The 16,454-nt window shown below is 32.6% G+C and overlaps 1 protein-coding gene across 1 annotated transcript in view; it reads left to right on the forward strand.

The window, feature by feature from the left end:
- The window catches only part of Ptx1 (pituitary homeobox homolog Ptx1), a 95,899-nt gene that overhangs the window by 55,671 nt on the left and 23,774 nt on the right, over positions 1–16,454 (forward strand). The window contains exons 3-4 of the mRNA XM_073960070.1: positions 4,537–4,683; positions 9,941–10,197. Of these exons, the coding sequence (XP_073816171.1) occupies positions 4,537–4,683; positions 9,941–10,197 (404 nt within the window). The remainder of the gene's footprint in view (positions 1–4,536; positions 4,684–9,940; positions 10,198–16,454) is intronic.

Consider the following 16,454-nt stretch of genomic DNA (forward strand, 5'->3'; position numbering starts at 1 on the left):
TTTTAAACATTTGGCTTCCCCCGAAATTTTAGTTTGAAGTAATTTGTGGTGACATGTCACACTATGTACGAAGAACTTGCATACTTGACACTCCACAGGTTGTTTATGTCATAATTAATGTCATCACCACCATCACCTCCACAACTCGAACAACAGCAACTGTGGCATGTGTTGCGGCCACCAAGAAAACAAAATTAATTGTTAAATTTTCAAGTGTTTCTGAGGGGAAAAAGATACTGGAAATGTATTTGGGTGGCTTGTTGAAAGTAGAATTGGTGGCATGTAGGTTCCTTGAGGGCCAATCCAGTTTAAGAATGAAAAGAAAAGTGGTGTAGTAGTCTATTGGACTTATAATTTTGTAGAAAGAAATTCTTCGCAAATTAAAAAAAAAAGATTTTTAGAAATAATTTTTAAGGGACATTCAAGAAAGCCAAAGTCGTGGATTTTTAGAAATAATTTTTTGAGTGGCATTCAAAGCCATGAAAGTGGATTTTTAGAAATAAGTTTTTCAAAGCCAAAGGCGCGTATGTTTAGTAATATTTGTTGGGGCCAACCAAAGCCGGCGTGGATTTTAAGAAATAATTTTTTGGGGGCCAATTAAAGCCAAAGGCGTGAATTTTTAGAGATAATTTTTGGGGGCAAATCAAAACCAAAAGCGATGATTTTTAGAAACATTTTTTTGGGGGACATTCAAAGCCAAAGACAGGGATTTTTCGAAATAATATTTGAGGGGCATTCATTGACAGAGTTATTGATTTTTAAAAATAATTTTTTAAGGGACGTTCAAAGCCGAATGCGTGGATTTTTAGAAATATTTTGTTGAGTGGCATTCAAGGCCAAGGGAGTGGATTTTTAGAAATAATTGTTTGAGGGAAATAATAATTGGAAATAATTTTTTGAGGGACATTCAAAGCCAAAGGCGTGTATTTTTAGAAATATATATTTTTTAAAGCCAGTCAGAACCAATGGCGCGAATTTTTAGAAATATTTTTGTTTTAAGCCAATCAAAGCCAAAGGCTTATATTTTTAGAAATAATTTTTGGGGGCCAATCAAAGCCCAAGGCGTGAAATTTTAGAAATAATTTTTGGGGGCCAATCAAAGCCCAAGGCGTGAAATTTTAGAAATAATTTTTTGAATGGCTATCAAAGCAAAGGGCGTAGATTTTTAGAAACAATTTTTTAAGGGAATATCAAAGCCAAAGGCGTGGATTTTTAGAAACAATTTTTTGAGGGGCTATCAAAGCCAAAACCGTGGATTTTTAGAAACAATTTTTTGAGGGGTATCAAAGCCAAAACCGTGGATTTTTAGAAACATTTTTTTGGGGGCCAATCAAAGCCCAAGGTGTGAATTTTTAGAAATAATTTTTTGAGGGATTATCAAAGCCAAAGGCGTGGATTTTTAAAAACAATTTTTTGAGGGGCTATCAAAGCCAAAGGCGTGGATTTTTAGAAACAATTTTTGAGGGGCTATCAAAGCCATAGGTGTGGATTTTTAGAAATATTTTTTGAGGGCCAAAGGCGTGGATTTTTAGAAACAATTTTTGAGGGGCTATCAAAGCCATAGGTGTGGATTTTTAGAAATATTTTTTGAGGGCCTAAGGCGTGGATTTTTAGAAACAATTTTTGAGGGGCTATCAAAGCCATAGGTGTGGATTTTTAGAAATATTTTTTGAGGGCCTAAGGCGTGGATTTTTAGAAATATTTTTGTGAGGGCCAAAGGCGTGGTCTTTAGAAATACTTTTTGAGGGCCAAAGGCGTGGTTTATGGAAATATTTTTTTTGAGGGCCAAAGGCGTGGTTTATGGAAATATTTTTTGAGGGCCAAAGGCGTGGTTTATAGAAATACTTTTTGAGGGCCAAAGACGTGGTTTATGGAAATATTTTTTTGAGGGCCAAAGGCGTGGTTTATGGAAATATATTTTTTTGAGGGCCAAAGGCGTGGTTTATGGAAATATTTTTTGAGGGCCAAAGGCGTGGTTTATAGAAATACTTTTTGAGGGCCAAAGACGTGGTTTATGGAAATATTTTTTTGAGGGCCAAAGACGTGGTTTATGGAAATATTTTTTTGAGGGCCAAAGGCGTGGTTTATGGAAATATTTTTTGAGGGCCAAAGGCGAGGTTTATGGAAATATTTTTTGAGGGCCAAATGCGTGGTTTATGGAAATAATTTTTTGAAGGCCAAAGACGTGATTTTTTTTGAAACATTTTTTTGAGGGCCAAAGGCATGGGTTTATGGAAATAATGTTTTGAGGGCAAAAGGCGTGGGGTTTTGAAATAATTTTTTTAAGGGTCAAAGACGAAAGCCGTAGATTTTTAGATACTATTTTTGGTAACCATCGAAATCAAAATTATTTCTAAACACCCAAGGTATCAAAATATTTCTAAAAATCTACGCCAAAGAGAAATATATTTCTAAAAATCTACTACAAAGAAATTTTTTTAAAAATCCACTGCAAAAAATTAATTCTAAAAATCGACGCCAGAATTTTTATTTCTGAAAATGCCCAACAAAAGTAATTTTAAAATTCCACACAAAAAGTTTGTTTTTCTAAAAATTTACAACAAAAACAGTTTTTGAAATCCACGGCAAAAATTTTTTTTTCTAGAAATGTACGCCAATTTTTTCCACGACTTGTAGCTGTCTGTAGTGCTTAAAAATATTTTTAAATAATATATTAAATAATTTCTGAAAATGCCCAACAAAAGTAATTTTAAAATTCCACACAAAAAGTTTGTTTTTCTAAAAATTTACAACAAAAACAGTTTTTGAAATCCACGGCAAAAATTTTTTTTTCTAGAAATGTACGCCAATTTTTTCCACGACTTGTAGCTGTCTGTAGTGCTTAAAAATATTTTTAAATAATCTAACCTAGGGAGCTAGGTTTATAAAATATGTTCAAAAAATTTACATTTTATAGTCCTCCGGGTCAAAAATATTCTATAAACCATTTACGATTCATATCTTAGGATTGAAGAAAAGAAAATTGAAAAATATTTTTAAAAATCCACGGCAAAAATCAATTCTAAAAATCGACGCCAAAAATTTTTTTCTAAAAATTCACAACAAAAATAGTTTTAAAAATCAACGAAATAAATTTTTCTAGAAGTGCTCGCCAATTTTTCCAAAAATCCACGCCTTGTAACTCCCTGGCGTGCTTAAAAATATTTTTAAATAATCTACGCTTGTAGCGCCTAAGATTTCTAAAAAAATATGTTCAAAAAAATCTACATTTTATAGTCCGCCGTGTTGGCCAAAAATATTCTTTAAAGCAGTTACGATTCATATCTTAGGATTTTAGAAAAAAAAATATTTTTTTTAAATTTTTACACTTTTGTAGACCTCAGGATTACTGAAAAAATTATAGAAATCCAGGTTTTATAGACCTCAATATTACTGAAAAAAAATATAAAATCCACGTTTTATAGACCTCAATATTGCTGAAAAAATATAAAAATCCACGTTTTGTAGACCTCAGGATTACTGAAAAAATTATAGAAATACAGGTTTTATAGACTTTAATATTACTGAAAAAAATTATAAAATCCACGTTTATAGACCTCAGGATTAGTTCAAAAAAATTTAAAAATCCACGTTAATAGACCTGAGGATTACTAAAAAATCTACGTTTATAGACCCCAGGATTGCAGAAAAAAATTATAAAAATCCACGTTTATAGTCCTCAGGATTACAGAAAAAATTAAAAAAAATCTACGTTTATAGACCTCAGGATTGCTGAAAAGTATTTTTAAAAAATCAACGTTTTATAGACCTCAGGATTGCTCAAAAATATTCTTAAAAAATCCAATTTTATAGATCTCGGGATTGCTAAAAAATTATTTTCTGTGCCAACCCTTACGTCCTAAGAGGTGCTTCTTTCCTACAGTTTTTTTCAGACTATTTTTAGATATTCTTTGTAAAACAACTTCTCCTATAGATAAATGCATTGCTACCACGTTCTCAATCCTAATTTCGTTATTTTTTCTTGTTTTTTTTTTTTTTTTTGCACTACAACCACCACTACAAAAAGAAAAACGGCCGCAGACAAGTAAAGTATCTTAAATGTCCATTATTGAAATTGCATCCAGACAAGAGGCAACAACTTGTGGCCTTATCCTTTTTGCTTTAAGAAACAAAATCGAAAAAAACAACAACGACAAGAATAACAATACACCATCTTAGGCTCCAATGGGCCCATTAGATTGCAAAAAAAAAAACGAATGCCAGACCAACTCGCCGCATAAATGGCCATAAATCCTTTTATGAGCCATTTAATAGCATTTTAAGTAGCTGCTGCTTATTTTCTTTTAAAGATGAGCCTCATCTACTTGAACAGTTTGTTCTTCATACAAAGATTTATGGGGGAAAGAATTTCTAGTAGGGGGTTTCTCCTTTTTTAAGTTTTTTCTTTGGTAAAGTTAGAAGATTTTAAGATATCAGATAATCTATATTTAATATATTAAATTCTATATATATTTGTTGTTGTTTTATATATAATTTTTTCTTTGTCCTTTGTCTATTCTGGTTTATTCTTTTCAGTTTGGGCTGAGACTGGTGATTTTCGTGATAGTCATAGTTCTATGGCCGCTGTAGCAAATGGTTTAGAACCCTCACATTTAAATAATTTCCAAAATTCATCGTCCACATCATCGACGTTGGGCAATCGGAGTAGAGATCGCAAGGATGGTAAGTAAAGAATAAAATTTAAAAAAAAAATGAAAAATAAAAGTTTAAAAGGCTTTAATTTTTTTGGAGGATACTAAATGTTTGCAACAACAAATAGTAATAAGCTATCTCTTCCTGTGATTTTTGACGCAAAACATAAAGTTCTATAAAATTCGGTTATCGACCACCGAAAAAAAACTACTAACATTCAGATAATATCGATAATTTATGATCACCAAAAATACACAAAGCAATGCGTAAGCACAGTAGCAGTCACAATTGCTGGTCAACTCACACCTTTGATATGAACGTGTGGTTTCCCCTTGATAAATCCAGTCGGGGTATTCTCATGACCGTGATTGTTTGTCGTCCCCGCTGAGGGGGAGGAAGTTGGTTGTAAAATATAGAGAGGTATGGGGGAAAAATTAACTTGAGCTTTCTATCGATAAAGCAATTTCCTTTGTCGGCAAATTTTCTAACCAACATTTGATTATGATTATGGCGATTGTGGTGATTTCATGTACCCAAGTACTTAAGAATGTACTGCTGCTGGCTGATATACATGTGTGTTTGGTGGCCAGGCTATGCTGAATTCCATGGCAAATGATTGATCGATATTTTTGTTGAAAGTTATTGTCGCGATAGTTGTTATTTTTTTTTTCGTTTATTCTTTTTGAAGCTCTATAAATCTGTTTATATAGAAATATAAATTTAGGCTAACTAATCAAATGATAGACTACCATGGGGGCGGCATAGCAAAAATATTTTCTTTGATCTGAAGTTTTATTATAAATTTCAATTGAGTAATAGGTTAGTATAGTATTGTATTGAAGAAGAGGAACATAGTACAATTTTGTAATATATGTTGTGGTGGAAGGTTGAAGAGTAGAGGTGTAGAGAGAGAGCTATATGAACATGGTGCTGTGTTATTAATAAATGAGTTTTCGGTAATTAATTTGTCAACATAAGTGCCCAGGTTTTCTTCGCTGTTGTTGGGTATATGTTTTCCCTTAGCGTTAGCCTGTTAGGGAGCCCTTTTGGTTTAGTCGTTGCCCTCCTGATAAGTGTAATAAAACTTTTGTCAACATGTTAATATGCCAACAATAAATGTCGTCGCCTGATGAATGGTAGCTTATCTTTTGCTTACTACACCGGTGTATTATATTCTTCTAATCAAAATGATCGGCTCATGTTGTGTTAATTTGTTGCTTATACGTTTTTAATGGTTATTGATAAACACTATAAATTTAAAAGAGTAATGCTGGCGCCTCAGAAATTGCTTCCAAAAGTCCACGCCTTCGACATTAATTGGCCCTCAAAAAATAGTTTATAAAAATCCACGCCAATGGCTTTAATAGGAACTCAAAAAATTATTCAAAAAAACTCCACGCTATTGACTTTGGTTGACACTCAAAAAATTATTTGTAAAAATCCTCGTTTTTAACTTTGGTTGGCCCTCAAAAAAACTTTTCTAAAAATCCACGTCTTTGGCTCTTGTTGCCGCCCAAAATTTTTTTCTAAAAATATATGCCTTTTGCTTTGATTGGCCCTCAAAAGATTGCTTCTAAAAATACAGGACCTTGGCTTTGGACCACTCAAAAATTTTATTCTAAAAGTTCACGTCTTTGATTTTAAAACCCACCAAAAAAAAAAAAAAAAATAAAAAAATCACGCATAAAACTCTCCGTGCTCCTTGAAAATAGTTGTAAAAAACCACTCCTAAAGTTTGAACTATTGTTCTAAACTCACGCTTAAAGACCGGCAGGCGTGAGTTTAATGCTCTACGTAAAAATCTACTCTCAAAGCTTTCCAGGCTTTTCAAACAAATTTTAAAATCACGCATAAGGCTCTACAGGTTTCTCAAAAAAAAAAAAAAATTGAAAATCCCGCTTAGAGCTTTCTAGGCTTCTCGGAAGTGGTTTAAAAAATCCAATTAAAAAAATAGTAAAAATACAAACTTAAAATGTTTTTAAAAATTCAAGTTTTTTGCCCAATGTTTTTAAAAATAGAGAGTAATGATCGAGTTTAGCGTGATTTTTTTAATATTTTTAAAAACGATTGCATAAGTCGGGATTATTCCCCCATTTGAAAACTCCCGATTTAAGCAATCGTTTTTGGAAACATTTTAAAAAATCTACGCTTTGTGAAAATGTTTTAAGCATTTTTTTAAAAAATAATGTTTTTAATTATTTTTAAAAAATCCACCATTTTCGAAAATTCTTTAAAACAACATTAAAAAAAATTAAGTTTTTCGAAAATATATATATAAAAATATATATATATATATATAAAAAATAAAAAATTTACGCTTCTTTAAGAAATCCATTTTTTTTATATTTAAAAAAATTATTTTTTTATATTTAAAAAAATCCACGGCCTCAAAAATATTTTTGTTTTATATTTTTAAAAAAATACAAGGTTTTCGAAAATATTTTTTTTAGTATTTAAAAAAGGCTCTGTTCTCAAAAATATTTTTTTAAACATTAAGACAAAATCAAAGGTATTTTTTAATTTTAAAAAAAAAAATTAACGCTTCTCAGAAATATTTTTGAAAAATATTTAACAAAATTCACGTTTCTCGAAAATGTCTTTAAAAGATATTTTAAAAAAAATATACGCTTCTCGAAAATATTTCTTACAAATATTTAAAAATACAAGCTTCTCAAAAAATTTTTTTTTTTAAATTTTTTAAAAAAAATCCAAGCTTCTTAAAAATTATTTTAAAAAATATGTTAACAAAATCCTGGCTTCTCAAAAATGTTTTTTAAAAAATCCACTCTTCTCTAAAATATTTTTTACAAAATCCACGCTTCTCTAAAATATTTTTTTTTAAATCCACACTTCTCTAAAAATGTTTTAAAAAGATATTTTAAAAAATCGACGCTTCTCGAAAATGTTTTTAAAATATATTAAAAAAATATACGCTTCTCGAAAATATTTTTTTAAAAATATTTAAAAACACACGCTTCTAAATTTTTTTTTTTAAATGTTTAAAAAAATCCAAGCTTCTCAAAAATTATTTTAAAAATATTTAAAAAAATTCCAAGCTTCTCAAAATTTTTTTTAAAAAATATTCTAAAAAATCCAAGCTTCTCAAAAATTATTTTAAAAAATATTTTAACAAATCCAGGCTTGTCAAAAATGTCTTTTAAAAATATTTAAAAAAAATCCACGCTTCTCTAAATTATTTTTCTTAAAAATCCACGCTTCTCTAAAATATTTTTTCTTAAAAATCCACGCTTCTCTAAAATATTTTTCTTAAAAATCCACGCTTCTCTAAACTATTTTTCTTAAAAATCCACTCTTCTCTAAAATATTTTTCTTAGAAATCCACGCTTCTCTAAAATATTTTTCTTAAAAATCCACGCTTCTCTAAAATATTTTTCCTAAAAATCCACGCTTCTCTAAAAAATTTTTCTTAAAAATCCACGCTTCTCTAAAATATTTTTCTTAAAAATCCAAGCTTCTCTAAAATATTTTTCATAAAAATCCACGCTTCTCTAAATTATTTTTCATAAAAATCCACGCTTCTCTAAATTATTTTTCATAAAAATCCACGATTCTCTTAATAATTTTTTTTTTAAATCCACGCTTCTCTAAAATTTTTTTTAAAAAATCCACGCTTCTCTAATATATTTTTCTTAATAATCCACGCTTTCCTAAAATATTTTTCTTAAAAATCCAAGCTTCTCTAAAATATTTTTCTTAAAAATCCACGCTTCTCTAAATTATTTTTCTCAAAAATCCACGCTTCTCTAAAATATTTTTCCTAAAAATCCACGCTTCTCTAAAATATTTTTCTTAAAAATCCAAGCTTCTTTAAAATATTTTTCTTAAAAATCCACGCTTCTCTAAATTATTTTTCTTAAAAATCCACGCTTCTCTAAATTATTTTTCATAAAAATCCACGATTCTCTTAATAATTTTTTTTTTAAAAATCCACACTTCTCTAAAATATTTTTTTAAAAAATCCACGCTTCTCTAATATATTTTTTAAAAATCCACGCTTCTCCAAAATATTTTTTAAAAATCCACGCTTCTCAAAAATATTTTTTTTTTAAAAATCCACGCTTCTCCAAAAAAAAAAATTTAAAAACTCCACGCTTCTCAAAAATATTTTTTTAAAAAATCCACGATTCTCGAAAATATTTTTTTTTTTAAAAATCCACGCTTCTCCAAAAAAAAAAATTTAAAAACTCCACGATTTTCAAAAATATTTTTTTAAAAAATCTACACTGCTCTAAAATATTTTTTAAAAAATTATCGCTTCTCTAAAATATTTTCTAAAAAATCCACGCTTTTCTAAAATATTTTTTTTAAAATCCACGCTTTTATAATATTTTTTTTTTAAAAAATCCACGCTTTTATAATTTTTTTTTTTAAATCCACGCTTTTCTAAAATATTTTTTTTTTTCAATAATTTTTCTAAAATATTTTTTTAAAAAATCCACGCTTTTCTAAAATATTTTTTAAAAAACTCACGCTTTTCTAAAATATCTTTTCAAAAATCCACGCTTCTCAAAAAAAATGTTTTTTTTTGTTGAAAAAAATCAGCACTTCTCAAATATATTTTTTGAAAAATCCACGATTTTCGAAAATATTTTTTTAAAAAATGCCAGGCTCCTCTAAAATATTTTATGTACAAATCCACGGAAATATTTTTTTTAAAATAAATTCACGCTTATCAAAAACAATTTTGCTGGATAGCAAAAAAATCTTTAAAAAATTCACGCTCTCTGAACATCAAAAAAATCTTATAAAATACCCACTCTCTGAATAGGTAAAAAAACTAACGCACACGGTATAGCTCAAAAAATTCTTGAAAAGTAATCAAAGCTCTCGAGATAGCTTAAAAAGAATAAAAAGAAATCCACGTTCTCGGGATAGCTCAACAATTCTTAAAAATGAATCTACGCTCTCGGGATAGCTCAAAAAATCCTTAAAAAAAATCCACGCTCTCGGGATAGCTCAAAAATCCTTAAAAAGAAATCCACGTTCTAGGGATAGCTCAAAAAAATCTTTAAAAAGTCCACGCTCTCGGGATAGATAAAAAACTAAAAAAATCCACGCTCTTGGGATAGCTCAAAAAATATTTTAAAAAAATCCACGCTCTTGGGATAGCTCAAAAAATATTTTAAAAATCCACGCTCTCTGTATAGCTCAAAATAAATCTTTAAAAAAAATCACATTCTAGGGATAGCTCAAAAAACCTTTATAAAAATCCACGCTTAAAAACTTCGTTTATATTTAATTTAAATTATTTGTCTTTTCTTTCCAGGCAATAATCGTTCCCTCAATGAGACAACAATTAAAACGGAAAACATATCAAATTCCGGCCATGATGAGCCAATGACAACGACCACCGATGAACCCAAAAACGATAAGAAAAACAAACGTCAACGACGTCAGCGAACCCATTTTACATCACAACAATTACAGGAGCTGGAGCATACCTTTAGTCGTAATCGTTATCCGGATATGTCGACACGTGAAGAAATTGCCATGTGGACAAATTTAACTGAGGCCCGTGTTAGGGTAAGTGTTGTTGTTTTTTACTTTTTAGATAAAATTATTATTTAACTAAACAAAAAACAAGACAAGACAAGAAATTTGTTTTAGACAAGAAGTGAGACACTTTTATGGTGATTGATTAATCAATGCCAGGGAGAAATTAGTTTCAACGAAAAAATATCATATTGGAACAAAACTGGGTTGGGAGGCCAACATTTTTGCCAACATAACCTCAAACTGTTGTGTTTTTGTCTAAAGTAAAATTTATGGCTTTCAAAAACAAAATGTTTCCATACAATTTTGTTGAATCGTAAATTTCATTGAGGTTATGTTGTTTCGTTTGTTTTGCGCCATTGCTGCAAAAAAAAAACACACACGCTCAGCCTCAATACATTAAATGCTTTAAAACACAGATTAAGTTTCGTTCTCCATGGGAGGATGATGATGGTCAGTGAGGTGGGGCTGCATGGTAAAACTGCCGCAATGGAGCCATTGTAATTTCGGTTGTTGTTCTTGTTTATTTGTGGTTGCTGTGAAACATTTTTGCATCAAAACAAACAAAAAAACGAATCTGTGGAAAATAAAAACAATATTTACACCACATTGGAGCGTTACCATTGTTGTTGTTCAGCTGTTATTTGACTGCCTGGTTGTGTGTTGCAATGTAAATATTATCATTCCCTGGTGAACTGCAATGTGAATACCGTGTTGTTGTGCGGTATGGTGTTAAACCTCCTACCAAAAACGATAGCACGTACAAAATCCCGCCGCAAACACAGAGTATGTGAACACAAAGCTGTATATTTTCGCGCAATGCAGTTCAAAAAAAAAACATAGCAACAAAAACAACAGCAAAATTTCCACAACAACCAAGGCACCACTCACTACTGTTGCACCATTTTGTAAAGTTGCCATAAATTTCAACACCATGTTTGCAGTGGTTTTACTAACAGTGGCATCAGCGGTTTTTACCATCATCATCAGCAGCAGTAACCATGGTAAGAGAAGTCGTCGCCATGGCCATTCCTTTGTGCCTTAAACCTGCCTGCCATCAGCAATATCACACCGTGCTTGGCTTATTTCCCTGGTAGGTGTGAATGGAGGAGGGGGGTTTGGTCAGAACAATTGGATAGGTTTTTTTTTTTAAATGCCCACCATGGAGTTTAGGGCCATTCATATTTTAACTTAACTTTATGTCTACAAGCTAAAGTTGCCATTTTTATGAGTCTATGGATGATGGCGTTTTATTGCAAATTTAAACAAAATAAAACTTAATTGAGAGGGGAATATGAAGTGGCATAGATAAATAAGATATAGGTTTAAGACCAGCTGATCATGAGGGATAAAAGGAACTAAAGAGAAACAAGACTTATTTCGAAAAATTTTTTTCCAGATTTCTTCAAAACAAAAGATCGCAAAGAAAATGTTCCTAGTTTCGGTCATGGATATCTTTGTAGTTGACTTTGGGTTGGAGGAATAAATTTAAAAAGAATTTTTAATTGATTTATTACAAAATAAAGATCATCAAATCGGTATTTAAAAAATAATGTTACGACGCCCCACATTGGGCGCCATCTGTAACAAATCCCGCCACCGCTAGCAGTTGGAAGTTCTCCTCTAGCGCCGTCTAACAGAAAGTCGTAATGGATGTGGGTTTTTAAATAAAATTTACAAATATTGTGGACATGGTTTCCAAGGTTCGGAAGGCTGAATGAAGGAGTAAGACATCATTGCTTTCTTATCAGGGCAGATTGTTTGTGTTTTGTGAAGAGTTAGAGTTCAATTTCATGTTCACCGAATGGGCTAGATATGTGGACTTTTAAAGAGATCATGATGTGTCTTCCAGACGACTTTGAGCTGGGGAAATCGAAAATCTATTTTTTCGGATTTCTTTAAAAGTAAAGATCACAAAGAAACTGTTCCTAATTACAAATCCCATTTTCGTTGACTTTGTGTTGCAAACATAAATTCAAAAGCGATTTAAATTGATTTATTAAAAAATATCGCAACATTTATTTTTGAATAAAATAATGTTACGATGCCCCACGTTGGGCGCCAACTGTTACGAATCCCACCACCGCTCTAGACACGCCTAACAGGGAGTCGTAACAGTAAATAAAATTTACATATTATGGCCATATGTCCATAAGCCATGGTTCAGAATACAGAATGAGAGAGTAAAACGTCCTTGCTTCCCTATCAGGACAGATTGTTTAATGTTTTGTGAAGAGTTAGGGTTCAATTTCGTGTTCACCGAATGGGCTAGATATGTGGACTAGTTGAAAACTATAGTTCCGGGCCACAAGCAGCCGGAAAATCAACGCCTACAGTTGTTTTTTCTTTATATATTCCTCTTGGGAACATTGGGTATCTACAAGTTCATTCCATTTTATTTTGTCATGACAAATAGTTTTAAATTCATTAAATGACACGTTTATTTTTGCTATGTCTGTTGTCGGTGTTCTTCGCCATGTGTTCTTCGTACGTCCACGTCTTCTTTTGCTTTCCATGCTTTCCATTCCAAAGCATACCTTGCAATGCTCTCGGGGGTTTTCCGAAGAGTGTGGCCCACCCAACTCCACGTTCTTTTCATAAGTTGTTTGTCAATGGGTTGTTCGTTTGACTTCCTCCAGAGTTCGATATTTGATATTGTGTTAGGCCAGAAGATCCGCCAAATTATTCGTAGGAATTTATTTAGCTGTTTTTGCAGTTTCCGAATTATTGGGTTTGGCGTCATCCATGTTTCGCTGCCGTACAATGATGTTTTTTTGATGCAGGCATTGAATATACGTAGCTTGGTTTGGATGGATATTTTTGGGGATCTCCATATTTTAGTCCATCGTCCAAAGGTCGTTCTTCGGCCAGTTTAAAATTCACATCGTCCTCAACTCCTCCCCGGGCTGACATAATACATCCTAGATAACAAAATTGTTCCACGAACTCAATCTCTACATTGAATTTTCGGGTGATGTTGATGTTTATTTGCATGGCTTCATTATTTTTGCATGGGGATGTTGACTTCACGGCCGATGCGTTTGCAGTGGGCTGTTAAGTCATTGATTTTGCTTTGCATGTCACTATGTTTGTGGGATATTAGTCATTTATCGTCTGCAAAGTCCAAGTCTTCAAGATGACGCTGAAATCCCCATGCAAATCTTCTATTTCTCTTGAAGACTTCGACCATAGTGGGATAGAGGGCAACCTGTGATGTGTCGAACTCGGAGTGATACATTCTCATACATTGCTTTTATTATGTGAATTATTTTTTGTTGAACTCCATTATTTCGCAAAGCGTTCCATATTGCGCTACGCTTTACCGAATTCGTCAAGCCAGCTGACTCTCTGCAAACATAAAATGTCTAGGTAAATGTTGTGCTATATTCCCACACCTATGCAAATCTTGTGATCTCTTAGCAAATCCCTCTAAATCCCCAAGTAAATTGAAAATCAACTGACTACTACTTCTAAAAACGAAACTTAAAACATCTGTGAAGGTGTTACAAGGTCTGTAAACAAATAAAAAAATTCTATGTCAATAACACCATCAACTCCTCTTTCTTTTCCCCCAAAAAGACGGAAAATAGTTATGAAAAACAACACGCACAAATGTCAATAAACCCCCCTTTATAAGTATGAAATCAATGATGAGACGACACTTATAATTATGATTTGTAAATATACCGAAGAATAGATGGCGCCTAGCGGCAAACATTAAAAAGAGCATAGACAATGAATAAACCCACTTCAGGACAAGCAGCAACAAATAATGTAATTTTTCTTTCCTTTACCACCAATATGATTGCTGTGTGACGAACAAATGTCAATAGAATATGTACCCACTTTCGAAGAACAAGAAAATACGTATTTGGTAATGATCGATTGACAGTAATCAGACAGATAGAATGGACAAATAGATCGACCAAACAAATTCGGGAGTGTGTCGTTTGTTCGTCTCGGTCGGTCTGTTTGTCTGTCTGTCTGCTTGTTAGACAAGACATATTTTCGAACAATTGTAATTAAGGTGATATTATTTGATAATGTTATCTAAAAACAAAAAACGCAGTGTTAAAGGGTGTTTGTTTTTGGTTGCAATCAAGATTTGTTGTGGCTACTTTCTTTGGTTGTTGTACGATGTGGGATTATAAAGGTATTTTCCGGATTATGGCACATTAATACAAGTGGCGCCCGCAGAGATTAGTTGGTCTTTTCGTCATGTGGGAAAGTGTTTTTCCTTTGCCTTTAAAATCAATCACGGTGGAATATGTGAATTGAGATTAGTACAAACTAGTTCAAAGAAACGATTCAGTGAAATAAACGAACGGAACCATATCCGGCTCATTCGTTCATTTAGTTCCTCTTTTTCCCTTTCGCATTTTCATAAGACAAGAATCAATCGATCAGCTTAATGAACGAGGTTGTTCACAACATTATTTGAGATCTTTGAGAATCCCTTGTCCAAAGTGTTTGCAACGTGAAACCTTTGACAACTAGGCTATCACCCTTGTAACACTGACCGAAAATGAGCCAACGAACGAAATGAACTACCTGCTTCATATCGGTGAACGAAATGAAGAAGATCAATCGGCTTCACTAACAAGATTGCCCAACACTATTTGAGATTGTTGAGAAACTCTTGTCCAATTTGATTACAACGTGGAAACTTAGACAACTAGGCTATATTGAACGAAAATGAGCCAATGAACGAAATGAACGACCTGGTGTCTATTGGTGAACGAAATGAAAAGTATCAATTCACTCCATAAACGCGATTGCCCAACACTTTTTAAGATTTTTAAGAAATTTTTGTCCAATTTGAACGCAAAGTGAGCCAACGAACGAAACGAACAACCTGGTTCCTATTGGTGAACGAAATGAAGAAGATCAATCGGCTTCATTAACAAGATTGCCCAACACTATTTGAGATTGCTGAGAAACTCTTGTCCAATTTGATTGCAACGTGGAAACTTAGAATATATTGAACGAAAATGAGTCAACAAACGAAATGAACGACCTGGTTTCTATTGGTGAACGAAATAAAAAGGATATATTCACTCCATGAAAGAGATTGCCCAAAACTATTTAAGAAGTTTTTGTCCAATTTGATTGCAACTTGAAAATGAGCCAACGAACGAAATGAAAGACCTGGTTCCTTTTGGTGAACGGAATGAAAAATATCGCTCAGCTCAATGAACGATATTGTCCAACACTATTTGAAATTTTTGAGAAACTCCTGTTCGACTTGACGACAACTAGGATGTACCGCTTGTAATATTGAAAGAAAATGAACCAATGAACGACTTGGCTCCAATTAGCGAAACGTAATGAAGAAGATCGACCAATGCTCATTGAGAGAGATAGTCCAACACAATTTGAGATTGTTGGAAAACTATTTTCCAATTTTCTTTTAGCTTATCTTAACTAGGCTATCACTCTTATCAGGCCATATATGACTTATTTGTTTCTGCTAATTAGGGCAAAGGAAGAAATTCTGAGGCACCTATTTATTTACAGATTAAGCTATTTATTTATTTACAGCTTAAGCTTACAGCTTAAGCAACTCGCCTAGCTAACACACTTTTCGTTCCGTGTTAAGGTCTTCATTAGACAAGAAAACCTCCTGAGGTCTTCAGTAGGCAACAATAGACCTCTTGAGGTCCTCAGTAGGCAACAGAAAACCTCTTGAGGTGTTCAGTAGACAACAGAAGGCCGATTGCGGTCTTCTATATACAACAGAAGACCTACTGAGGTCCTTTATAGAGAATAGAAGACCTGTTGAAATATCCTATTGACAACAGAAGACACCGGAAGGGCTTCTATACACAACAAAGGACTTCTGTAGACATCAGAAGACCTATTGAGATCTTCTATAGACAACAAAAGACTTCTTGAGGCCTTCAATAGATAACGGAAGATCCCTTGAGACGACAAAGGTCTGCAATAAACAAAGACGACCTTTTGAGGTCTGCCACAGGCAACAGAAGCTCTGTTGAAATATCCCTTTGACAAGAGAAGACACTGGGAGAGCTTCTGTAGACAATAATAACTTCTCGAATTCTTCTGTAGACATCAGAAGACCTATTGAGGTCTTCAGTAGACAACAGAAGACCTCCTGAGGTCTTCAACAAGCAACAGGAGATATATTGAGGTGTTCAATAGACGGCAGAGGACTCCTTGAGGTCTTCAATAAACAAAGCAGACCTTTTGAGGTCTTCCATAGCCAACATAAGACCTCTTTAGGTCTTCCACAGACAACAGAAGACCGGGAAAGCTTCTATAGACAA

The sequence above is a fragment of the Musca autumnalis genome, unplaced genomic scaffold, assembly GCF_047663935.1.
Source record: "Musca autumnalis isolate F117 unplaced genomic scaffold, ASM4766393v1 scaffold_1, whole genome shotgun sequence".
NCBI classification, from domain to species: domain Eukaryota; kingdom Metazoa; phylum Arthropoda; class Insecta; order Diptera; family Muscidae; genus Musca; species Musca autumnalis.